Source organism: Ambystoma mexicanum, chromosome 13 (assembly GCF_040938575.1).
Source record: "Ambystoma mexicanum isolate Mex_15411 chromosome 13, UKY_AmexF1_1, whole genome shotgun sequence".
NCBI lineage: Eukaryota > Metazoa > Chordata > Amphibia > Caudata > Ambystomatidae > Ambystoma > Ambystoma mexicanum.
This window is the reverse complement of record NC_090938.1, coordinates 23,651,478-23,678,343: the sequence shown is the minus strand read 5'-3', so window position 1 is coordinate 23,678,343 and position 26,866 is coordinate 23,651,478. Positions and strand designations below refer to the sequence as shown.

Here is a 26,866-nt window from a genome sequence, read left to right as displayed (position 1 = left end):
AGGGCGAGTCATGGCACCAGGAAAGAACCATTCTTTGAAGCTTCGGGGTGGGTACATAGAGCGCCTCCTCATGGTAATACAATCCATCCTTCTCTTTGGTGGTAATGTGCGCGAGTTCTGGGCAACTCTGATACAAGGGTATAAGCTCCTTGAGAAAGGTGGTCGTGGAAGCCAAAATCCTGAGCTTGGGGAGAACAAAGTCATGTCCTTGATATAATCCTGATACTTCCCCCTTACTTCGGGATAAGGCATCAGCCTTCCTGTTCTCCGTCCCAGGAATGTAAGTTATCGTAAAGTCATACTGTAGAAAGAAATAGGCCCATCGGGCATGACGGGCATTGGTGCATTCCATCTGCTGGAGTACCCTGAGATTTCTGTGATCAGTGCGAATCAAGAAGCTATGAGCAGCTCCCTGTAGGAGATGACGCCATTCCTGACAAGCTAGCTTGATGGCTAGTAGCTCTCTTTCCAATACGGAATAGTTCCGTTCGCTACATGTTAAGGTCTTGGAAAAGTATGCTACAGGATGCTCAAGACCGTCCTCCGACTCTTGGAGGAGAATGGCTCCCACTGCTCCAATGGAGGCGTCAGTCTCCATGATGAATCGTCTTGTCTGGTCAGGTTGGATCAGGATGGGAGCCGTGGAGAATCTTCCTTTAAGGAGTCGGAAAGCTTTCTGAGGTTCTCCTTCAAAAGAATATCGTACTCCCTTCTTAAGTAGAGAGGTCAAGGGGAGCACAGTCTGTGAGAAGTTGGGGATGAAACGCCGATAAAAATTGGCTAAACCCAGAAAACTCTGTAGCTCCTTTATGTTTCCGGGTTCCTTCCAATCGTGAATGGCCTTAACCTTTCTTGGGTCCATTTCGATCCCTTCATGAGAAAGGATGAACCCAAGGTAGGACACAGCAGTGGCTTCAAACTGACATTTTTCTGGCTTGACCAACAACTTATGGATAAGGAGTCTTCTCAACACCTTCTTGACCTGTGCTCTGTGTTCATCAAGAGATTTGGAGTAGACGAGGATGTCGTCTAGGTAGACCACCACGGATAGGTATAACATGTCAGCAAACACCTTGTCCATATACCTCTGGAAAACTGCCGGAGCATTGACAAGACCGAACGGCATGACTCTATACTCGTACAAGCCGAACGGAGTGCGAAAGGCGGTCTTCCATTCGTCCCCCTCCTTGACCCTAAGAAGGTGATAGGCCCCTCTTAGATCTAGCTTGGTGAAATACCTAGCCCCTTGAACCGCCTCCAGGATGTCTCGTATAAGGGGCATGGGGTACCTATCCCTTATAGTGATCTTATTAAGTCCTCTGAAGTCTATGCATGGTCGCAACTCCTCCGAATCCCTCTTGGGGATAAAAAACAATGATGCACCGCAGGATGACTTGGATTCCTGAATAAGCCCGTTCTGTAGATTAGCGTCCAGATATTCTCTGAGGGCCCTTCGTTCCGGAAGGGACAGGGGATACATCCTTCCGAAAGGAACGATAGAATCAGGCACTAGGTCGATTGAGCAGTCCTCTGCCCGATGTGGGGGTAGCTGCTTAGGTAGAGTATCCAGAAAGACTTCGGTGTATTCATGGTATTGGGGTGGAACTGTTGCTACAATTAAGGAGCCTGGAGCCTTGGAACCTTCTCCAGTCACCACCATGGCCGCAGTAGTATTCAGACAGTTTGATTTGCAGAATTGGGAGTCGAAGCACACCTTGTTGGCAGCCCAATCTATAAGAGGATTATGTCTCCTCAGCCAAGGTATTCCCAGAACTAAAGGAAAATGAGCTGCACGTATCTGGTCAAATACTAGGAGTTCTTGGTGATTGCCTACTCTAATCTGCAATGGAATCGACTCCCACAGGATAGGACCCGAAGAAAGAGGAACACCATCCACACCCTCAACAGGTATGGGTCTGGGCTTGGGTCTGGTAGCGACTAGGTTCTCCTTAGCCCAATTAATGTCCATGAAGTTACCCGCGGCACCACAATCCAACATTGCCAATACCTCCACTGATGTCGCTTCAGATAACTTCACATGGACCTTGAAAACCATTAAACTACTGTCTTCGCCCTCTGCCAGGGTTCTTGAGTGGTTGCAAGGGTAACTGGCAGGTCCCCCGAGACTTCCCTTGCAACAGCCCGGGGGTGGAAGTTTTCCTTCTTCCTAGAAGGAACTTCTGGACAGTTTCTCAGCAGGTGTTTTGAGGATCCACAATACATGCACAATCCCTCCTCTCGGCGCCGTCTCCTTTCTTCAGGAGTCAGAGGTCCACGAGCAGCTCCTATCTGCATTGACTCTTCGGAGGATGATATCGGTCTCTGGATGGGAGTCTGGGAGGGCAGGCCTATCGTCTGTGAGGTTCCCCGTGGTCATCTCCTTTCTTGTCTGCGTTCATGCAGCCTAAACTCGATCTGGAGGGACAAGGTCATCAAGTCACGAAATGACTGTGGTCTGGCTATCCTCGCTAGCTCATCCTTGATCTCATCCTGAAGTCCTCTTCTGAAGATCGTCTGTTGAGCCGAGTCCGGCCAGTCCGCCTTTGCAGCCAGTCTGAGGAAGCGTGAGATATATGTTTGCACATCTGTATTTCCTTGACGGACATCAAGAATGGCTTCTAATGAGGAGTATAGAACTTCAGGTCTATCAAATCTATCCTTAAAGGCTGTCACAAACTGATCGTAGACATTTAGGGAAGGATCATCATTGGAGACCAGTGGAGTTGCCCATGATAAGGCATTCCCAGAGAGATTGGCAATTATGAATCCGACCTTGGCACGGCTAGACTCATATGCATGAGGCCTGAATGTGAAGTATACTTTACAGGCGTCCAGGAAATCCTTGAGACCTCCTGGATGACCATCATACTTGCCGAATGAGAGAGGCATCGTGGGTAGGTCTCCGTGGTCATCTCGACGCAACACTACTTGTTGGCGAAGGACTATGTTTTCAGCCCTTAGGGATTGTACTTCAGCTGTCAGGTTCTGTATAGCTGCTACGAGTTCCTGGTATTGTTCCAAAGATGCCATGTTTGTAGTTGGGCGTTGTATGCTGTCAGACTTCGGCTCCACCTCCCCCTTCTCCTCACCTGAATCTTCTGATATTGAGTCCTTTACCGTAGTCCGGATCCGGGGTCGTTCCTTCTTCTTGTTAGAGATAAGATCCTTAGGTGATCTAACCTTCTTATCGTGCAAGTAAGGTCTGGCCCCTCCGGAGGCCACCGTGGCAGAAGTGGATACCTGCCGTGGGGGGCTCCCAGTGGGCCAGCCTCGGTGCCCAAGGGAAAAAGCCGGAACGGCAGAAAAAAACCCCTGAACGAAGATCTGCAGGCAAGGTGAGGAGTGGTTCCAGGCCACGGTATAGGGCAGGTTCTCCCAGGCGGAGATGAAGAAGGTTCAGTTATGATGGATTGAAAGGTGAGAGCTTTCTTCAAAGTCAGGACACTTCAGAATGCCGGGAGTGTCAGATGCTTCGGACACCGAAGCAGATAGAGGCCGCAAGCAGTTTAATGTACCGGAAGGCAGAGCGAAGAGCTGAGTGCGAAGGGATTCGCAAGTGGAGAAAAGTAAACAGAAGGTAAGTCAGAAGCGGAACGCGAAAGGGATCGCGAGCGGAGAAAAAGGATTCAGAAAGGCAGAGCGAGGAGCTGAGTGCGAAGGGATTCGCAAGTGGAGAAAAGTAAACAGAAAGTAAGTCAGAAGCGGAACGCGAAAAGGATCGCGAGCGAGAAAGGCTGAACACAGATAGTAGGTTACGAGAAACTACATATAACTAGAACACAGAGCGGACAGAAAGGGTAGAGGGACACAGGAGAAAATAACAAGCTCACGCCGAAAACGAGAGCTAGGAGGAATACTCGGAAAAAAGTAACGAGCTACTCGGAGCGCTGGTAGAAGTGTAAGCAATACACAGAAACAACGCGCCGAGCTGGAGGCGGGGCCTAAATTTATAGTGAAGGCAGCCATCTTGGGTGAGGACTAGAGCGTCCATCGATCCCACAGCTTCCACCCTCGATTCCTGACAGATGGCGACTGGGTCAGCGGGGGGTGTTGCAGAAGAAATCATGAAAGAGGGTAGGGGTTTGTTGAGAGTCTTACCTCGTAGATCATCGAAGAATGCGGGCTACTTACATCAAAGACCAGACAGCATTGTGGCGGGTGGTAGGAAATTGCACAAGAAGACTCGATGGTAGCACGACATCAGTGGCAGACAGGGAGAGATGGGGGCCTTGAACGCGGGCCTTGATAGAGGGTTTGGCTTTGCCTCCCTGCTCAGCCGGGTGCTGCAATTTGCTGCAGGCATCAGCCAATCAGCAGCCTGTCTTTGCCAGACAGGATATAGTTAGCATAATAAAAGTAGCCACCCGATTACTTCTGGATTTCAATCATTTGAAAAAGAAACTAAATTCTTGCTTAGCACTCCCACACAGGCCTTTGGCACTTAAGAAGAGAGGTGATCTTTTTCTATTCCTCCCCCCCCTTTTATTCTTGCAAAGAACAGAACAGAAAGTGTAAAGAGTCCTAAAGGCAAGAGCGAAATGCAGGGCAAGCTGTGCTTTTATTGAACAGGGCAACGTAAATAGATAGCGTTGCTACACAAGTGCCAATGTATTCAGCAAACCTATGGAAATGCTATTCTACACTGCTTATTTTATGCCTTATTGTCCCGTTTTACCCCATGACCAGCTTGCCCGATGCCATTAATGGCTCAATCAGCCCTTCATATACTAGCCGGGCATCGCTCCAGCCTTGCTTACCTAGCGCCAAGCGCCGCTTCGGCCCTGAGGATATGCCGTCCCTGACTCCACTTGGCACCAGGACCCAACGCCACTTCACAACACCACACTGGGTTCTGTTCGTTGTTCAGGGAACCGGAACACACTCCGCACCCCAGCGTTCTGATGTAGAGGAAAGGACCCAGGGACACGTTCCAGCGCCCAACATGCCATCAAGACGCACCCAGGGAAAGGCTTCTTCCAACAGCAATGAACAATTATCTCAATCAATATGTATGCTACCCATTGTTTCTGACAACTATGGAAATACAAAAGCGCTGTCTCGCTGGATCTAATCTACTGTGTTTCAATCTGTATAAACTCCATGGTACCTTTGCCATTATTTCTTTGTTTTTATTGTTGGAGGATAGAGTAACCAAATGGAGGGAAAATCAGATCAGCCTAACAAAAATATATTATTTGTGGGGACTTAAATCTCCATTTTGAGCCGCTTGATATCATAACAGCGCTAAAGAATGAGGAGGACGTGAGATAGTCCAGGCGGGGAACTGGTGGCGGAATGTCCCAAAAGGAATACTAGATTTGCCAGGGAAGCAGAAAATGTCTCACTTGGTCTTCGGGCATGACTAGCGAGCAAAACCTGAGACATGCATTCCAAATGTAGTCTGATAGATAATATCTTGGGGATATTTGCTGGACTTCAGTGTGTTGATGAGGCCAGAAAGTGATCAGAACCCCATTGTAGCTTTAGTTGCAGGGTCATTTTCTGGCATAAGTGGGGAGGAGCGTGGACATAAAATCATTCCAATTGAGTTAACGTGAGGAGCTAGATGTGTCATTAAATGGCACGCACTGGACCTAGAGTCTAAATTACCAGGTTTGTATGTCACCATCTTATCCCTGCTTGAGTCCTTTTGCCATAGCGAGGTGACCAACGCTGACCACCGGGTACAAGTATATGAAAGGATTGCGAGTTCCCTGGGGGGGGTGAGGGGGAGCCTGAGCTAGCCTTGGTCTAATGTTGGCAACAGGGTTATTCGTAGTACAGCATGGTGGGGATTGTCACGCTGCCAAAAAACTATTGATTGAGAATGACAAGGGCCGCAGGGAGATGGGCATCAGGGCCCTGGTTGAATGCAGGGCCAAATATTGCAAGTTACTCAAAGTAAAGAAGGTGGAGTATTCAGATCAACTCTGGGATAATCTTCTCTGGGCTTCTAAATCGGGACTCTAGAGGTTTCTGGCATTATGTTGATGCAGGGAAGAGCAGCGAGCGTAATTTAATCACGGATGGCATCTCTGAGGAGGCTTGGGTTACCCATATTTGGAAACCTTTATAAGGTAGACAGCCTGTCCTCCTGCACGGGACTCTGAGCTACTTCTGAAAGGCCCAGGGAGCAGGACGCTGTTCCCCTTGTGTTGACCATGCGTGACATTGAGGCAGCCCTAATGTCGCAGACATTGGGTAAAGCGCCTGGTCTCGATCGACTGGTATAGACAGGAGATGGATTATATGGCTTCCCTACTTGTTTCAACGCCTTGCTGGCAGCGAATAAAGTCCCTTATTCATGGACCCAAGCAATTCTCGTCCCCATATACAAGAATGGAGATGGGGCTGTCCAGCCAATTACCGGCCCATCTCCCTCCTTGATGCGGGTCGGGGCACAGTGTTTGCTTAGGTGGTGCTGGGTCATTTGGAAGCATGGAGTCTAGAGGTGGGGGCTTTGCATTGTCTCCAGACCGGTTTACAGCGCAATGTCAGCACTCTTCATCAGGTTTTAAGGCTCTTCCTGATTGTGAACAAATGTTGTATTAAAGCCCATGAATTGTATTGATTTAAAGATCGCATTCTACATTGTATCCAGAGTGGGTTTGTGGATTGCACTGATCAATTTGGGTTTCCCCACAGGTATTCTGAGAGCAATCCAGTCACTCTACAATAATAATGGTGCAGTAATTGGGTACTCATTGGAGAGCCTAACTTCCCCCTAGAGTTAAAATTGATGTTGGAGTCAAACAGGCCTGTGTCCTTGCACCAACCTTGTTCTGCTTCTTTATTAATGGAGTCATCGATGCCAACTGCTGCCCCATCGCTGGCATTTGAGAGAATGCCCATCCTCCTATTTGCCGACGATGTAGTTCTTCTTTCATTGACCCTAAAGGGTTTAGAGGCAATTAGCAATTTTTGAGAGCTTTTGCAAGAATCATGTGGTCTCATAAGTGAGGCGGTAAGGGGTTAACGGCGCCGGTAAAGGTGCCGGTGCTGTTAACCCCGTACCGCCTCATTACGCAGTCCCCTCGTTTTACCAGACGTGCAGAGCGGGTCCCGTGAGGGGAGGAGGGAGCAATCAACGGGCCGCTCGTAATCAGCCCGTTGTTAGCTCCCTTCCCATTCAGCCCTTTGGGGACTGAAATGGGGAAGGTCCGGGCCCGGGTTCCTGGAGGGAGGAATTACCAGGCCCTCCGAACTCGGAATGGCCTGGTAATTCCCCATTCTGGGAACCCAGACCCAATTTTGGCGGCAGCCATGCTGCCAATAGCGGCTTGGCTACTACCAAAATCGTAATGAGGCCCATGGACTCCCAATAAACTTGCAGAAACAGTCAATGGTGTTTAGTAAAACATGGGCCAGGAAACCTCCCCGACTTATAGTTGAGAGGCAGCTCTATCAAGCAGGCTATGAGTTGTGATTATCTAGGGGTTCGACTGATGGCTTGGAGTGACCAGTTGAGGCGGGCAGGATTAAAGCTGAATATGAGCTGTGCAGCCTGTACCCAGATTTCTACAGGTCCACAGGGCAGTTCCGGTTAGTGTCATTTTACAGATCTATAAGAGCCAGGCTAGGTGGGCCACCCTTTATGGAGCCGAACTTGGGGGTATGTGCATTCCAGGCATGCTCAAGGTCGTAGAGCAGAAATTCTTTAATTCAGTCCTGGGGCTGCCCGTAAATGCACCTAATATCACGGTTCTGTGGTATTTGGGTCTGCAGAGCATTGGCTACATATGTCAGATGAGGCGAGTGTTTCTTTGGGCCAGATTGTGGACTAATGGTATATTGGGTCACTGTGGAAGAGCTGTCAGGGATGTATTATTAACTGACCTGGGAGGATCAAGCTTGCCTTGGTTTTTCTCTATAAGAAAGGAGCTGACTGTCGTGGAGATGGAAGACTACTTGCTACAGCTTGAAATAATTCCAGTACATTTTAAAGCTCTATTTTAAAAAGGCCTATGCAGACAGGTGGGAGAGAGATACCTGAGCGAAACCTGTGTGTTTAGTCAGTTTAGGAAAGTAGTCCCTGGTTTTGAATGTTATTTAGATAGAATGCAGGTAAAACTAATGAGGGCTCTTTATATGAAGATGTGCTTTGGTATCCTGCTCTTAGCCAACTTAAAGCATGTTTGGAACTCAAGTTACCCTGCTGCATGTCACTTCTGTCAAAATGAAGTAGAAAGCACTGTGCGCTTTGTCCTGGTCTGCCCATCGTACGTCTGATGGGAGAAAATAATACTTAATACCGCCTTTTAAGCAATTTTATGTCAATAAGGTCAAAGCGGTAATGCGCCTTTGTCTGGCAGGAGATTGTGAAGTGGTGTCCAATTGTATGGGGAACTTTTTGTTGCAGGGTTGGAGGAAGGACCCACTCTTATATTTTGCAGGCACACCCTGTCAGAATATTGTGTCTGTTCTACTGGTTGGAGCAGAAAGTAACATGCTCTCGTCTGTTCCCAGTTCCTCCATGGATGTGCTATCTATAAAGGCCATTTCACTTTCTTTCCAGGACTGGGAGGTGATCGTTCTAGGAAAGCTGAAATGGGACCTAGCTGCTGTGGTCTCCCACGACTTCGTTGAGCACATCATGCAAATCATCACTCTCACTTCTGAAAAGTCTGGGCTGGTGAGGAAGCACGCACATACCTTCATCGCCCTGTGTGCTACAGGTGAAGACCAGCCTTTCCTTCTTGCTGACTCTGTACTACAACTAAACCGAGTGCATATGGGCTATGTACAGCCTAGGGACTCCATACTCAATTAGAAGAAATGTGGAAACACCTTTGTGATGCTTGTTAATCTTCTTAGAATCACATGCTGTGCATATAGTCCGACATCCAGTGGTCACCGCAGAGTATTGCATCCTGTCTTTCGAGAATCGAAAGGGGACGTCGACATGGGCGTGCCTGTAACACTATCCGTGATGTGTAGTGTACCCAAAATCCCTCACTCGTCGAGGTCCCTCCAATTGTATTTTTTCTGCTGTGAGGGAGTCTTTGACCAGCATACTGGTCGCCTTATACGGAGCTCATCCAGAGACATTGATAATTGTTCCATCGACCCGTGGTCGAATATATTAGATTATTCAAGATCTCCCTGACCGTCCTTCCTATTGACGGCTGTTCTGATCTCTGCCGAAACCTCCACAGACCTCTGACACTAGAGTGACCAGATGTCTGGGTTTTCCCGGGACAGTCTGGGGAAATCACCCGAGGTCCCTGGAGTTTTTTTTAATTTATAAACCTTGTCCCCGTTGTTTTGCCAGGACCCGATTTCGAAATCGGGTCCCGGCGCAACTTTTCCTCTGCGATTGGGGACATGAAATGCTTTTCACGCCCCCATTTCCTCCCCCTTCCCGGTGCTCTCCTCCAATGAGAGGAGTGTGCCTGTCAGCACACACCCCCTCCCTGCCCCGGGCCAACGAAACACAAGTAGGACTAAAGTTGTATGTGTAGTTTCTTTAGTCCTACTTCTACTTCCATGGCCAGCCCCAGGTTTTTTTTTGTTGAAAATTTGGTCACCCTATCCTGCACAGTAGGGAGAGTGGAGTGGACATTTCTGTAATATCTGAGAATGCCTTTCTCTTTCCTCTCTGGTCTTCATCACTTTCCCTATCGTCCGCTATGGAGAGGACTCCATTTAGGTTTTGCCCCATTTGCAACGGCAGATTTCCTTAGAGAGAGATAAGCTTTGATGGTATAACCGTTGCTTGCCCCTCGATCACAACGCAAAAGGTTGTGCGGCTTGCAAGCTCCTGCGTCCGAAGACATTGAAGGGCGCTGTGTCAATCGGTGGGCGGCCTATGGGATGTCGAAGGCAGAGTCAAGTTCTCCCGCAACCGCCCAGTGCAACGAGGGCATCAGTGACAATCGGGCACTGCTATGGAGAATGTGCACCCCGGCAACAAAGCCAAACACTCGCAACTCACTAAGCACATAACCCCTGGCCAGTCTTCGAAGAAGACCACAGCGCCAACTGGCACACCAGAAGTTTCGGCCGTGCCCGCCGACCGTCACGATCGGCAGCCCTCCCCGCAGCCCCAGATGCACCTAGCGACCGGGCACTCTAAATTGAAGGGCGCTACCCCCAATATTCCAAAAACCATCAAGACGCATCATAAGAGCCCCAGCTCTGCAGAAGACTGTACAACTGCAGGCCCAGCCTATGCATCTCCCTACTGCGGAGGATGTTACCGAAAGCATTGCAAGAATAGTATCGGCAGAAGCGTCAGTCAAAGGATTCGGCTGATGCCCATGGGAAAACCCAAGGATTCGTCGAAATCCAAGGATAGGCTTAAGGAAATACCGGAACCCTCCGTCAAGCCTAGGGAGAAGCACAGGGACACGCAACCTCTGTTGAACCCCCCCCCCCCCCCCCCCCCCCCCCCCACCCGGAAGAATTTTTGGAAGGCAAATAAAGGTATTTATTCAGCGTTGAGACTAAAATTTTGAAGTTTGGCGTCAGAGGATCGTATATAAGAGCCCTTTCCACCCCTAGACCCCTCTAGTTCTTCCGTTTGGACTAGGGGGAAAAAAAAATTTGAGAATTGTATGGAGAGGCTTGGTAGGTTTGTAACCCTCTCCGAGCAATCCACCCCTAAAAGACCACAGGAAGCAGCCCTTTTGAACCCTGTGGCTAAATTCCCAAAACTGGAGGAGGTGGACATTCTTAAAGAGAAACCGCTGGCCAGCCAGGCTATTCCTCTTCTAAACTCAATTAAAACGTCTGGCTCCCTCGTCATCAACACCTGCACTCAAAAGAGCAGTTAATCCAAGTATTAAAGCTAATTTTGGCCTCTTGCATACCCCTCCCCCCCCCTGATCCCCTTTATATCAGAGGTCACTCCACCCCATACTCACTGGTGGTAACCACTACAAGGAAAAGGGCAGAAGTTCCCCCCCCTGTCAACTGGGGAGGCACCCCCCTGACAAAAGACTCTACGCCCTGGGAAAGAGGGTCACGGCTGCAGCAGTTTTTTCTACACGCATCGCTAACAATACTACTTTGTTAGCCAGCTACGTGGACGCTCAATGGGCCATGTTACAGGAAGGCCAGCAGGAGGTTCCTGAACCGCTATGGACTTGTCTTCTATCCACGGTAACCAAGCGCAGACAAGTAAACCAAAGTATACTCAAGAACACTTTGGATTCTGCTGAGACAGTGGGTTGATCTTTAAGAGACACGCGTGGCTAAGAAACTCTGGGTTCAAGCCAGAAACTCAACCGTCACTTATGAAGAATCCAACCTATTTGGAAGAGCGGTCGAAGAAGCTCTCGAGACCGCAAAGAAGGAGCATGACACCCTGAAGACGGAGACGCTAGACCAAATCACACAAAAGCCCTCCACAAGGCAAGGAACTGGGTCCAGAGGCCTTTTTTTGTGGCCAATGCTATCCTCAAAACCAGTACACCTCGGGAAATTGATCCTCTCCACAAAGAACCAGTGGATACACCACCCTGTATCCCCAAAGGGGTTAGGGTTGTGGGAATGGAAGGGGCTGGAACTCTACCCCCAGAGGCTCCCCAGCCTCAGGTTCAAAATGACCCGATGATCCGGGTCCCCTACCATGCCTTCCCGGTTGGGGGCCGGCTAACATCATTCCTTGAAGCAGGGGGGATAACTACAGACCAGTGGGTGCTGAAGACCATGGCCCATGGGTACTGTATAGAGTTCTGCCGGTCCCCAATATTCAGACCTCCACGCGCAAGACTGACGCCAGACCATCTGCGTATCCTTCTTCAGGAAGTCGAGACACTACAAGAAAAGGGAGCCATAACAAGAAAAAGGAGCCATATAGGTCGTACCTCTTTCACAGGTAAATGAAGGTATTTATTCAGTGTACTTCCTTGTACCCAAAAAGGATCTCATCATGCACACCGTATTAGATCTGCGCCCAGCAAACAAATTTGTAAAGCCACAAAAGGTCTGCATGGTCACTCTTCTGGAAGTAATTCCTCTGCTCTCACAGGGGGAATCACATGGCAACACTGGACATGAAAGATGCATACTTTCATATTTCAATGTTGCCGGCGCACAGAAAATGCCTCCGGTTCGTGATACAAGACAAACACTATCAATTCAAAGTACTACCCTTCGGCATAGCCTTTTCACCAAGGATATTTACAAAGGTACTATCAGTGGCAGCAGCGCACCTGCGCAGGCAATCCATCCCGATCTATCCTTACCTCAACAACTGGCTCATAACGGGGGACTCTTACAAAACAGGTCTGTCAAATACCCAAAGAACAATAGATCTTTTATTCAGTCTGGTATTCCCCATCAACGAGAAGAAATCCACCCTAGACCCCAGTCAGGTCAAGCAGTTCATAGGGGCTCTAATTCGAACAAAGGACGGCCTTGTCTTCCCCTCCGAGAGGGTCCAAAACATGCTGTTTCAAATCCCTCAATATGTAGCCTGTCGAGAAGTGACATTACACAAGGCTATGCTACTGTTGCGAATGATGGCGTCATGTATTTATTTGGTTCCTCACGCGCACATGCGTCTAATGCAGGAATGGCTCAACAGCCAGTGGTGTCAGGCCAGTGGAAAATGGGACGATCAGTGGCTGTCTCGCCAGCCCTCATTCTCTCGCTACGGTGGTGGTGGTCGAGGGAGAACCTCTTGAAAGGGAAATCCTTCACCTCCCCCGCAGTGGAGGCCACTCCAACTACAGATGCATCTCTCACAGGGTGGGGAGCTCACCTGCTTCAACAGACAGCGCACGGAGTTTGGTCGTCAGACCAAGTGTCCAACCACATTAACCTGTTAGCGGTATACAAAACGCGGAAAGCTTTTCAAACGCAACTGCAGGGAAAGTCCTGATCCTCGCAGACAGCACCACGGCCATGTACTATCTGAACAAACCAGGGGGCACTCACTCTCCAGGGCTGTCCAAACTGTCCCAGAACATTTGGAAGTGGGCTCTCAAACACAACATGTTTCTGCTGTCTCAACATGTTCCAGGGGGAACTCCATCTTCTGGCAGACGTACTTGGTAGAGATTTCCCACTACAGTACGAATGGCGATTACACGAAGACATTGTCTCCAACGTTCTTGCAGAATGGGGTTTTCCAGAGAGCGACCTTGTTCGCAACTCTGGAGAATGCTCAATGCCATGATTACGCCGCCAGGTACTCCCCGAACCGTTCCAAGGGGAACAGACTGGATAACATGGTCAAGGAAATTTGTTTACTCTTTTTCCCTTGACTCCCTGTGAAGAACCACCCACGCAAACTTGGTGATACCAGGATTCAGTTGAGCGCGTAGTGTAGCCGTAGAGACCTTCCAGACAATGCAACTCCCAATAGTACAAAGGGACTATTTTGGAAGGGGAATTGCCCAGAAGATTGTAATGATTCGGAACACAGCTACCTAGACAAAGAACACAATGTCAGGAGTTGGTTTCATGAAATGGACACAAGCAAAGCGAAATAAATGTAGAACAAACAATGTACTCACGTAGTGAATACTTCTGGGCAAGGATAGTAAGCCAGAGGAGGGCCAGGATAACCAGGAGATCAGATTAGGTTTTTGTCAGTATAATGTTCTAGCAATGGAAGGGAGGATGAAAGGAAGTCCGTCCGACGATTCAGTTCCAAAAACGAGGACAATCCAACCTAAACCTATGCACGCGGACGCCTAATGAAAAATGTCCGTGACTAATCCCAGTTGCTTGTGATAAGTTCCAAAAGAAATGTGCTCTGTGTGGAAGGTCCAAAGAACAGTGTTCCGAGTGACAGGATTTCCGAGGAAAGTGGGTTCCGTGAAAAATGTTTATCAAGCAAATATCAGAAAAATGCAGGAGAAAGATCCGAGACGCGAAATGCAAAAAGTGACAGGCAAAACTATGGTCGTTCGTTCCGAGGTCGAGTAACAAGTGGAATCCAATACGAGGTCAAGGGTTGTTCAAGATCAGTCCGTGAGACAAAAGCAGGGTCAAAGATTTAAGGCCAGACAAAAACACAGTAGGGAGCTCCAAAAGTCGAAAATTCAGAAGCAGCGTTCCGAATGCCGGGCGGAGATTTAAACAAATCACGTGACCGTGCGGGGAACGTTGCAATGCCGTAATCGTGCACGAACGTGCTCAGGCAACCAACGTTTCCACGGCAACCCCCAGCGTTGTCTGATACTCTGGAAACGCTTCGGCTCCGTGTGTGTTGGAATTGTGGAACGTGTAGTTTTAACATAACGCTTGATGGAACGGGGAGCAGCCGCTGATATCCTGACACTCCCCTACTCAACAAGATCGTGCACAAGATGCACCAGGAACCAGTCACAATGATACTGGTAGCCCCCATGTGGGCCCGCCAACCCTGGTTTGCTCACCTGATGGAGATGTCTCTATCTCCTCCAATGAAACTGCCTTGCCCGTACAACATGTTGTTGCAAGACAAAGGGGAGACACTTCACCCATGCCCGCAGAAATTGAATTTAGCGGCCTGGCTCCTAAATTCATAGTTTGGGCACCTGCAACTCCCTCAGAGATGTATGGACATACTCGGGGAGGCAAGAAAACCTAACACTCGATATTGCTATTCCAGTAAGTGGAAACGTTTTGTCATCTGGTGCAACTCTAGAGCATCAACCCTATTGACTGTTCTCCTACACCTACTGTTTTTTGTACCTGACTCACTTACTTGACTCAGGCCTAGTCTTTAACTCGCTTAAGGTTCACTTAGCTGCTCTTCCACATAACAAAAGTTTTGGTGGAAGATACCGGTTATGAAGGCTTTCATGGAGGGTATAAAAAGAGATTTCACCCTCCAATTTCTAACCCCGTTCAAAACATGGTGTTAACAAGACATATGGGATCTCCTTTCGAGCCCATGCATAAATCAAGTCTTAAAGATCCCACTTACAAAACTGCCTTTTTAATGGCCATTACTTCCATTAGAAGTCAGTGAACTACAAGCGCTCTGTTCTAGACCCCTTGTAACTGCTCACAGAGATAAGGTGGTTCTGCGCACTCACCCTAGGTTTGCACCTAAATTCATTTCAAAGTTCCATGTGAACCCTTCCTCCCCGCTCAGATAGAAGGAACATAGACGTCTTGCTACGTTCTCTCTTTTCTCTACTCACTCACGATGGTCATAGGCTCCCTCACGGCAGAATAAATACAATCGAAGAGACCTCGACACGTGAGGAATTTTGGGTACACTACACGTCACGTTAGCGATAGTGTTACAGGCACGTCCATGTCGACGTCCCCTTTGATTCTCGAAGGACAAGATGCAATACTCCGCGGTGACCCCTGGATGTCGGACTATATGCACAGCATGTGAATCTAAGCAGATACAACCATCAGAAATGCTTTTACGGTAAGTAATGCATGTCATATTTTGAAAGTAGTGCTCTTATGTATTGACTGCAAAGCATACAATTATGTTCACAAAATGGTACTCAACCCATATTCTGAAATGGCCTTAACTCTCACTTCTCCCCCTGTACCACACCATTTCAGGTAGTCCCCCTTCTGCCGGTGGGCTGTTAGAAAACATGAATGATCCAAGACTTTTTAGGCACTGCCTGTGATGCTGGAATTGCATTGGAGGGACAGGGCCTCCTTGTCCTCGAACTCCTTAAACTGTGTGTTCTGCTTATTTCCCGCACGGGAGTCCAGTTTGGACCCCTGGCAGTGCAGCTCTTCATTTTGTTTTTGGTGAACAGTACCCAAGGGATACCCATACCCTTGTACCCCTAGTGTATGTTTTTGGGCACATGTGTGTTGCCTGCCGAGAAGGGTATGAGCTGGTGGCAGGTACATGCAGATGCAACTGTGGCGCTAGGTATCCTCAATTTATGGGATACCCAGGCCCTGCCATAGGAATCAATGGATTCCTACTCAAAGGAAAGCTGGCCACGGGTGGCTTTTTGGTTTCCTTTGCCTTAGCCCCTTGTTTCTCAAAGCCCTGGCTCTGTTCCCTTCCCCGGAATGGTTGTTAGGTGGAAGGACCATATATGGTGCTGGGGCTGCCTCCTGCCTGACCGGCTGGAGCCTTCCCAGGGGCTACTCAAGAACTGAATCAGAGAGGACGTTGATGGGTAACCTGTTCCCGAGCTACAAGGGAACATTGTGCAACTGCTGCTCTTCACTCAGTGTCCTAGAAGCCAGTCCTGTGTGCCTGCCGTCTGGAGAAGAGGATCTTTGTGGGTCAAGAAGAGGCGTGCCTGAACCTCCGCCAAGAAGTCTGTCTGTGTCGGCCAGGGTCCGCAGGAGGTTTTGTGACCGCTGGAAGCCAGGTTGCTGAGTAACGCACCGAAGAGGGGAGTACTCTGGCATAGTGCTGCTTGACAAGCAGAGCTGCGAGTTCCAAATCTTTGAAGAATCCTTCAGGGGGTGTCCATGCCACAAAATCTATCCACTGTCCATGCCGTAGAAGGTCCAGGGTCGCTGCCTGCAGTGGAGTGTCTGTCTGCTGGTGGGTTTCCCGGCACCAGAATCTGAAGAAGACGTCCTGAGTGTTAAGACTTGGTGAGGGTCCGCAGTCGAGTCCAGTGGTCGTGGTCAGGTCGCAAGAAGCATCCTGAGGTCTGTGCTACGTCTGCAGCACCAAAGAACTGACCGGCGGTAAACCGTGAAATCCCGACACCTACTTCTGTCACTGCACCTGTCACCACTGATCATCCAAGGCCACCAAGGGCCTTAGCTTGTTCAACAGGACTTGTCTGGGTCCACAGCAAGTTGCACCTTCATTGGGCATCCATAGCCGGAGTAACGACCACCCAACAGAGACCACTGCAAAGACTGAAAATATTGCCTTTCCGACACTGCTTTATTCCTTTCTTCTTGTCGACATCCCAGCAACTCCTGCTTCTCAAGGTAGTCCATCCTTGTGGGGTCTTGTCGAGTAAGGCCTAGAAACTCCACCGCTTTGCCTGCCAACGTACCCATACTCAAGAATCATCCAGGGGGTGCCAGATTCATCTTGGATCCTGTCCTCCTGTGGCTTTTCAGGTGCTTTGGGAGAAGAAGCAGAGCATTATTGAACATATTTGGACTGGGCTGTAACATAAAAGATAAAGCACACCTTAACATTTTTCCCTTACCTTAACATTTTTCCCCTTACAGGTTGCCCAGGTGAAGGATCCTATCTACTTTAAAGAAAGCATTCTGACGATGTTCCTAATCTAACCTGCCTACAGTAATGTGTATGCAATTATCCAATGCTTTATGATTCCTATGCTGTTTAATAACTGTCAGCAGTTGGTGCATTCTAAATTGAAGCCAAAGTATATTCTGGTACCACATAGACATGTATATATTTATCATTATGATAGATTTGCCAGAGTACAAAGTGAGTTGTTAATTGATGTATATATTTATGTGAACCTTATTTTATATAAAACATCTGAGGTAGCACATGACAAAGCGTTTGGGCATTCCTTTGTGGGGGGGTTGGGGGATTCACTGCACTTAAGAATCAGCCTGCATCACCTCCTTTGAGTCTCGGCCTTTGGTTGCTGGACCATGCTACTATATAGAGACCCTTGGCTGGGGTGCTCTATGCCTCTACCTCATCTGTATAGGGGACAGGAATACAGATACCCCTCTGCAGTCTACACTGCCCTTCAACCTGAAGGCAAATTGAACCTAGAAACAGTCCAAATTACGTTTAGAGGATTAAACACTTCTAACTTGAAGAATTTTGGTTTGCAGTGTCTGAAAATGCATTCATTGAATTTAGTACTGCACATGGTCACGTGACAACCTCGTTTTAGTAGTCTGCATGCTGGGATTGTGGGGGGGGGGGAGAGAAAGAGAGTATATTAGTAACCTTCAGATCACGTGTCGGCATAGGTGGAGTGTATTTCTATTCAGTTCGAGTAGGTAAATTAAGTTACTTGACCGGCAGTAATGCTGCACTTCTCAAAAAGCCAAGGAGTAGGACGATTCTCAAGCGGGGTTGTCTTTGACTGAGGCCAGGCTGTTTTAATTGTGAAATCTGGGTGGTGGGTGATTTATATGGATTTCTGTCGCTGTTTAGGGGATTACAGTCAAGGTAGTACATATGAGTACACCCAGTGTCATGCCTCGATGTGGGCTAACTTGCGATGAACAAATAACATGGTGTATTCTAGGAAGTCCTAATGACATTTGCTTTGAACAAAGTTAATATTGACAAAGCTCTACTAGCCAGCAAGCTGTCTTGGGAATAATAGTAGTTTTAATCTGGGCCCCCCTGTGTTGGTGCATTCGGTTGAGTAGAGCATTCCCCAGCATGTTGGTGCTGGTCTGTCCTTGTGGTGGGGATAGACTGATGTGGAAAGGGATGCGTCTACTCTGTGAAAGGTACACTGAGCTGAAACACACTCCTAGACCCTCCTGAGTGTGCACCATCCCAAAGAACATGTTATTTGGTAGTGTTGGTTCTCAGTAATGTAAGCAAATAGCAGTTATTTATCACTCGGTCTATTATCTCACCTTTTGAGCAATGCAGAAGTTGCGTGGTAGAGACAACCTTGGCCGTGCCATTAAACTTGCATGGTGAGCTGAAAACACAGACACGCACACATACCTTGTTCACTATGGAACTCTAGATACTACAGTATTCTGTAGTATAATCTATGACTTCTAGAAATGAAAAATGAATAGAACAAAGTTGGGACTATTTGGCCCAGTGTGCTCACTACCAACACGTGATTGCCACCAATCAAATACAATAAAGGCACTTTGCAACACACTCGCTAGACAACAATAAAGCCGGTATTCTGCACACAAAGTGAAGTGTGTATGTGCATTTTATTTAGCGTTTTTAAAAAAATCTCCTATTTTTCACTCGTCTCTAAGCGTAATGTTACCTGGTTTTTGAAGTCTTTTGATTTGCTTTTATGTTGGTCAGTTTCCAAAAATTGTTTTTTATACTATTCACCCGAAGATGAGTGCAAAGTGGGGCACAAGCTGAGTGACACTTTAACTCGAAGTCCTGGAGTGAACTACACTCGTGGCTACACTTTGCAAGGCCATAATATCTGGGGTCTACAGCCTGCGGCTCGCCTGATGTTCTGCACTAGGTGGCCATAAATGAACACCACTTTCAAATAATGTGTTCGCCTTGTTTCTTAAAGAATGCTGAAGCTCTGGGTATGCATAGCCCCTGTTCCCATACTTTCTCCGTGCCCGGCCGCAAGGACTGGGTACTTGCCCCTTAAGCGAGTGTGGCACAAGCTCACACCAACCAGTGCTTCAATTGAACACTATGCTCCACTTCCTGGTGGCGCGCTTGGGACCTTTCCCCATCCCTCTGGTCCCTTCCCCTACTCCCACCCCACCGCCTCCGCACTTCTTAGTCTCCTGCTTGCAGAGTAAGAATGTCACAAGGCCTATACGACCGTTGCTGTTTCTCTTATCCTATATAGCCCCTATCCCTCCACCCCCGTTGGCCTTGTGGCACCTGGAAACACTTGTGTTAGGGGCGCCATACAAATGTCCCATAAAAAAACTACCAGCCCATTATCTCGTGTCGACCAGTAAATACCTAAACTTAATCCCACACGCTGGTTTTATGCAACCGTGAAAAAGCACCATCCCAGCGTTTTTGCTCCAAGTTACAGCCTACATGCTACCTTGTCCAGCGATTTCTTTCTGTATATTGTAGGTAAAAAAAGAAAAACACTCCTCCCCTGTTACTGTTTCCAGCAGGTATAAGATACCCATCTCGTGCTACAGGTAAAGAGGAGCCCCTTGGCCCATCCTCTTAAGGAGCTTTGCCCCCACCCTCTTTGTTTCCCTTCTTATTCCCCTTTCTTGCCTAACAGGTGCTCTCTCGTGTTGGTTTCAGAGTTCTCATTCATCCTCTACCCGCCATCCATGATTGCGACGGGCAGCATTGGCGCCGCTCTCCATGGCCTGGGGATTTTGGCTGAGTCTCTACCAGGCGATGCTTTGACTGAGCAGCTGGCTGGGGTCACTGGCACAGAACTTGTAAGTATATGTAATTTGCTCTTTTCTTCCCAATGTATGCGAAGAATAATTGCCTGGTGTATGCAAGATGCCGTCATCCTGCTGCCATGAGGTGAAGGGTTGGCCCGCTCTATCGCTCTTGCTGCTTCAGGGAGGAGAGTTGGGGAACCATGTGTTCCTATTTATTCTTGAACCCTAGGACTTTGTTGGTTGCAAAGAATGCTCAGTTCCATTGGCTGCTTTGCATGCGCCTCTATCCTTGTAGTTTCTCAAATTCCCTCTACCTCCCCTCTCCCTGAAACTTTGTTTCACCACCCCTCCCTTTCTCACCCCATTACCTGTGCTCTTTCCTCCAGCTAATGAAATTAATTCACCATGACGGCTTACTTGTGAAGCCATGCCTGCTTGTACATCTCTGGGTGCCACTACCCACTCCCAGCATAGCTGATGTCATCCTGCTTCACTCCAAATGTGCAAGATGGAGCGCTTGCTCCATGATTGACAATAAGGTTCTATTCTGTCCTACCCCGAGCAAGAGACTTGCTGGGTAGTAGGGGTGTAGCGACCAAGTATCTTACATCTCTGCTAAACCACATGTGCAGCCCCGCTCTGATCGGCAATTACAGATCTATGTATGGATACAATGGCCTTTCCAGAAAATTCCTTTATTGGGGTCCCAAAAGTAAGCCAAGCTCCAGCAGAGGGGTGTTGTTCCCACTTTCTCTACCGTGGACCACAAAAAGCATAATTTGCTCATATGGCAATTTATAGGAACTCAAATGGCCTTTCCTGTAAACCAGGAAGTCGCCTCAGGGGTATAGCATCTGGCTTGCTTTGAGAAGGAGGGGGGGGGGGAGGCCACAAGAGTCGCGCTGCATCTCTGTGTTTATGCTGAATGGTGGGAGTTAGTGAAGTTGTCGGGCTATTCGTACTGGGCTCCAGGTTCATATCACTGGTAGGTGGGGGTTAAGCCGGAGAGTGTGTGGTGGGGACAGCTGATGATACCCAAATCTTTCTTTCCATCTTTTGACGTAACTGTTCACCAGTGTCTTACTGATGGCCTTCAGGCTGTAAAAAACTGGATGGCTACTCAATTGTTTAGTTTAGTTGTGTCTTACACACACACACACACGTTCTGCTTCTCCCTCAGTTATTTCCCCTACTCCTATTCATTCCTCCCCCACACCCCTGTAATTTAGGCTTTATTTTTGATTCTGCATTCTCTTTCCAACATCAAATCTCTACTCTCTCACAATCTTGCCAGTTCGGTCTCCGTAACATCAGGAACATTTGCCATCTGTTAACCTTCTCCTCTAACTACTGTAAGGAAATGCTTGGTATCATCAATGAAGACCGGCACAAATGAGACAAAGTTCAATGGCTTTTATTGAATGTTAAATGGTTGGTTAAACGCCTATCTAAACCTAAGGATTGGAGTAAGCTAGATCCATCAAATAATAACGCAGTCCTAGTCGAGTCTGTCAAAATAAAAGGGGCATGTGCTAATAAACCTATTGCCAATCCTTACTTCTAAATACAAAATGGTGTGAGACAACCGTGTATGCAAAAAAGCAGAAGAGTTCAAGAAACAATATGTCAGGACAGTTGAGTAGTTGGCTTCCCTTCCCCACGCCTTCAGCACAGGACAAGCCAGCACGCTCGAGCCATGCGCACACTATGGCTTCCACGGCACGAGAAAACGGTTCAGCTGGTTTCCCACCACTCTGGCAAAACAAAAAAGGATTCTAAAAAGAAACCTCTCTTGTCAAAACACAGGCTTCCTCTGCCTTGAAACAAAGTTCACTTTGCTTGTCAAAACACACAGTATTGCCTTCTTTCCCAGTAACTTCTGAAACTTGTAGTTCCTTTTGCTACTCGTACAGTCCCATATCTCAGTATCGGGACCTTCGTCTCTTTGCCATTCAAAGCCTCTTACTGCAGAGGGTCTGATAAAACATCAAAGTTCCTTTTCTTTATCAAGATTCTCGCATTCATAAGTTCACAATTGGTCTCCCTCCTTTGGGCTTGGACCACATGTCCCCCTCGTCTGGGTTCAGACCCCTTTTCTACAATGTTCACATTTCACAATTTGGTCTCCCTCATCCGGGCTCAGATCCCTTTTGACACCATAATCGAAGACTTTCGACTGTGCTCAGGATTTAGCTTGACCTGTCTCAGGACCACTTCGACTTACAATTCTTTACAACTCTTAAGTTTCACTTCTGCCACTTCTCAGCTGGAGACCTTCGATTGGGCACACACGGTGCCGGACCACTCTGTTTCACAGCCTTGCTCTTTTGGACTACAAGTCTGAGAATGGACATTCAAGGTTTTGTCCCCACTTCGCCCGTTACAGGCACTTTTGGGATTTACACAAAGTTTTTAACACAACAGGTTATCCCACTTTCGCTTCCCTCAAGCCATAGGGTCTCCATCTTTTATCCTCTGTGATTCGGTGTTAGCGGGTCCTCAATGGGGATTCACTTGAGGTCAGGGTCCCAGCACCTGCCCCTCAACTACCTGGGTCTCTGGAACTCACCTAGGGAGGAAGCACAGATTTAAACACTACCAGAAAAGTGTAGCTGGACTTTGGGTTCCCTAGGGCAAAGCTCCCCTGCCACACTGTAGCCCCCTTTGTACTCGCAGGCCTCATTGTCTTGGCAGTTACCCCCCGCCCCCCACCAAGCCCCTTCTGGCATCCCAAGCTGTTGACGTCTCCTTCTGGTCTTCACTGTTCTTCAGCATCTCCTGCCCGCTCACAGTGTGCTTGGGTGTATGACCTGTTATACTCTTTGAAAGAGTTGATTGGAGTCGGGTGTGAGTAGTTGTCCCTCCCTGCTTGACTCTGCCTGACCTATTATCGGGATGGAGACTGCCCATAGGAATCCATTGCCCATGGATTCCTATGGGCAGTCCTCGTGACTCCCATCTGCCTCTTTGTCTCAGTAGTTGGACTTCTAGAATTGAAGTAGGGATTGTGGCACTTTTAGTTTTTCCTGGAGATCATGGAAAAACCATGTAGCTTTTCGTCCGGATGAAGGGGGTAAATGTATTGTGATGGGTGAAAGGATTTTTCTATTGAGTTTTAATTTCTCTGCTCGTTTTCTCCTTTATCTGACAGAAAGGTACTGGGGTATGATGGGACTCTGCTGACAATATCACATGACCACTTGGGGGGGGGGGGAGATGGGGTGTCTGGTAGGGGTGTATCAGAATAGAATGGGAGGAATACCATGTCTTGCCCAAGGGCATATCTCCCATAGTCCCCAAGGACCCCCTACCCAGGTGATCCTCCCTCGCTCATCCGCCCCCAGGGTTGGGATACATGAGCGATGGCCACCTAAACAAAGAATCCCTGGGAATAGCCTGGGAGAAACGCCTCGGGTTTCTCACATTACTTCTACAAACCTGTGTTCTCTTGCATCTCAATTGTTGTTGTCTCAATTATTGTTGTTCTTTGTGCCTTGTACTACCACCTCATGTCCTTTTCCACTTTGTTCTGTTCTTCATTCAACCATCTCACCTCTGTTTGGACTGCAGTATTCTTCTCGGATGGCTCCCTATCAGATTTAGGTTTGAATTTAATTTTCTTTATTCTATTTTGAATGTGTTCATGCTTTGGCTCCTCACTATCTGGCTTCCATAATTTCCCTCTACTGCCCTCACAGAGTCCTTATCTCAATTTCTCCTTTCAGTTCCATGGCCTCTGTGAGGAGATCAGAAATTAGAGTCTGACACAAGGTATTCATATTCTAAAGTAAAGACATTCATTGAAACAAAAACGGGTATGGGAACATGCCCAGCAGGCCCTATTCTAAGAGCAGTATGTCAGGAACTGAAACCCGTCCTTGTGTCCAAAATCATCCGAACCTGACCCTCACACTAAAACAAAACAACAAAGGGTGCAAGGAAATGTCTTTTTTATTGGTGTTGGCAAAAAGTGTTCTGAAACAAAAATGTAATAATGACTGCAACAATGTTCTCCAGGGTAACGACCCTTGGATCTAGGAGGTGGTTCCCTTCCCCTGGTTTCTTGAATAGGGTGACAAAAGCTCCACTTTAATAGTTTGTTTGTTCCTTCGCTTATGAGTTTTGTAACAGTCCTTTTGTAACATTTCCATTAATTCTGCAGAATGCTTGGTGTACTCCCCTGCTAGGAATCTTCATTCAATCTCATCCACCTGGTATAGTCGCCTGTCGGTGTTCCTTTTATAGTAGATCCCCAGGTATACTCTCCTGCCAGGAATCTTTACATATCCTCAACGCCTGGTGTATTTGCCTGCCAGGACTTCTCCTAATTGATTCACAGTTTCTTGGTTATATCTTCAACTGCCTGGTTTACTTGCCTGTGTGATGAATCAGTAATGATTCCCCCAGAAAAACTGGCCGGGGACCCTTCTCATGTGGCCAAAGAAAGGTAGATGCTTTCTGATCCCCAGCCTCAGGGTGGTGGCAGGTCAGGAGGAATGGGGGAAACCCCCTTGTTCAACTCCCCCCCCCCCCCCCCAAACCCTAACCTGCTAATGGCTTATTGCAAAACGGAAGACGTGAGAAAAACTAACTTTGCTATTATTTGCTATTAGAGACTCCAAGTCACATAATTCCCAAAGTCATGGGACGAAAAAGGGCTAAAGAGGAACAATGCTGCAGGAATGGTCAGATTGGTAATAGAAATGACCCACACCTCAGGGAGGCCGGGAAGCTTAAAAGGTCCCCTCGGGTGCAGGCCATTGTCGAGCAAATTGATTTGTGTATGCAACCGGCGCAGAAACTGGAGGAGGGAGAAGACGCCAGGACCACTGTTAAGCAGAAAACGGTAGCAGGTCCTGAGGGGGTCCGTGCCTCCAGAAGCCGTAAGTGCAGAGGGAAGCGTGAAAGAGAGAAGCTTGCCCTCTGAAGACCTGTTTTGCAGAGGCTGTCTTCAGTGGCTGACAAGCACTATAGAGTCTCTGGAGCAAAGGAAGTTCATTTTACAGGTGGCACGGGCAACTGCAGACCAGGAGTAGTTTGCCGGGTCGCAAGGAAGCCACGGAAGCAGAACACATGCGATCAGTGAGGATTCGGACAAGCACGCTTTACCCGCTGAGTTCTCCAGCGGATGGTGACCCCGGGGTGCTCCAAGACTGCTCGTGTGCTCCAGGCAGGTGTTTACCCAGTAGCAAACCCTTGCGTATGAGTGGAAGTAATATTAACGGCCATTTTGAATACCAAACTATCAGAAAACAGCGGAAATAGTATGTTAAAACCAAATGACTGTAACTTTAAGCGTTTGAGTTTGTTTTGTTTAGAACCGAGCAACCCGATGAGGCAATATTATTAAAAGGTAATCCATACAAACATTGCCCAAGCCACGACAAAACCAAAAGCATGGCAATTGAAATCCAACAGATATTAAGCAGAAGGGGACTAAGGAAGGCTCCAAATGCTGTGAAGCTTGTTGCCCATATTTTGAGAAGCGTATAACAAAAGCTGGTTTAAACCCAATTTCCATAGCCAGGGAAGAAGCAGAATAAGACCTTTATACTTGTCAGTATTTGGATACTTGTGCAGTAGGGGAAACGAGAGTGGCAAGAAGGCTTCCCTTCTGGAGTAGGTTATTCAGAAGGAGAGGAGCATAATTGGCAGAGGTGTAGTAAAGAGCACCAATGTGAATCTTGTGTTCCTGAAGAGCTTCTAAAGGTTTGATGTTGTAAAATAATGAACATTGTGAAGCTGTTACTTGCTGTTTGCGAATTGCTGTTCGGGCAGGGGAGAATACCCGAATGGCCTACCTTTTGAAGTAGTAGGCCTGGCATGGGAATAAACCAGGTGGAAGTTGATGAAGTGGTTCTGACGGAGACAATGTATGTTTCTTGTGGTGCTGAAGAAAGCACTGTATAAAACTGCGGCAGAGGAGTTATATTTCTTCAGAAATAAAAGTTGCAGCAGAACATCCTGACAAAGACAATCATTGTTGCTATTGATGAACATATTCTTTATGTGAAGAGGATAATTCTGAATCTTACTATTGCTCAAAGAAGAGAAAGCACCTTCTATTTTCTTGGTTGAATCATTGGAGTCTTGGATTTTTCTGTTGTCAAGTTGGAGTCGCAAAGAACTGTGTTGGAACTTTGTTACAAACCAGGATTTCCTTATTTCTTTTTGGGACTGTGGAGCAGATTCCTGTTTAAATGTGGGCAAGGGGAATACACCCAGATTATAAAGAGAGGCTGTTGTCATATTATGAATTCAATTGTTATATTAATTCTGTTGCCTTAATCTGCCATGCATTACTTCATTTAGTTATTGTATGTAATAGTGAGAGACAGATCTTTTGTTAGAGGGTTTCCTTTTAGTTTATTTTAGGCAGGGAAATCCTATTCAGGGTAGGGATAGTGAGACACGTATTCAACCTTTTAATTTAATAAAATGGCCTATAGTGCGGACCTTGGTATATTTGCCTATGGTAGCATTTGCTCAGATTTCTCCTCCACACTGGCACCCCGTGCACCTGTATTGGTTTGAGGTTTCTCTTTGCACTGTGTCTTGTCTGCATTCAAACATCCTTCTTATGCTCTTTTCATCATTGGCAATTTTATCAAATCTGGGCTGGCGCACTTGTCGGCTTTGTTTCTGGGCCGCCTCCGTCTCTTTCTGTGTCTCCGACTCGGCCTGCACCTTTGTGGAAAATCTGCTTTGTTTAATTTCCACCCTAGATTCAGCAGAGGTCTCTCCAGCGTTCGGTGCAGCTCCGCGGTCACACGCTGGCTTCCTCTCTCATTCCGAAGGGATGACCACTGCTTCCATGAGCGGTTTGACACCCAGTCCCCACAGCTTTTCCTGCTCATCTGCTGCAGCCCTCCTTCTGTCCCGGTAACCTTTTCTGTGGGTCTCGCAGTTGCGAGCCTCTGCCTGGAGTGTACCATCCTCTCCTGCACTGATCGACTTCAGAGTATTGACACCATCTTTTAAATGTCAC

The 26,866-nt window shown here is 47.7% G+C and overlaps 1 protein-coding gene across 1 annotated transcript in view; it reads left to right on the top strand.

Moving 5' to 3' along the window:
- The window catches only part of CCND3 (cyclin D3), a 95,471-nt gene that overhangs the window by 23,294 nt on the left and 45,311 nt on the right, over positions 1-26,866 (top strand). Inside the window, exons 3-4 of the mRNA XM_069633044.1 lie at positions 8,516-8,675; positions 19,787-19,929. Of these exons, the coding sequence (XP_069489145.1) occupies positions 8,516-8,675; positions 19,787-19,929 (303 nt within the window). The remainder of the gene's footprint in view (positions 1-8,515; positions 8,676-19,786; positions 19,930-26,866) is intronic.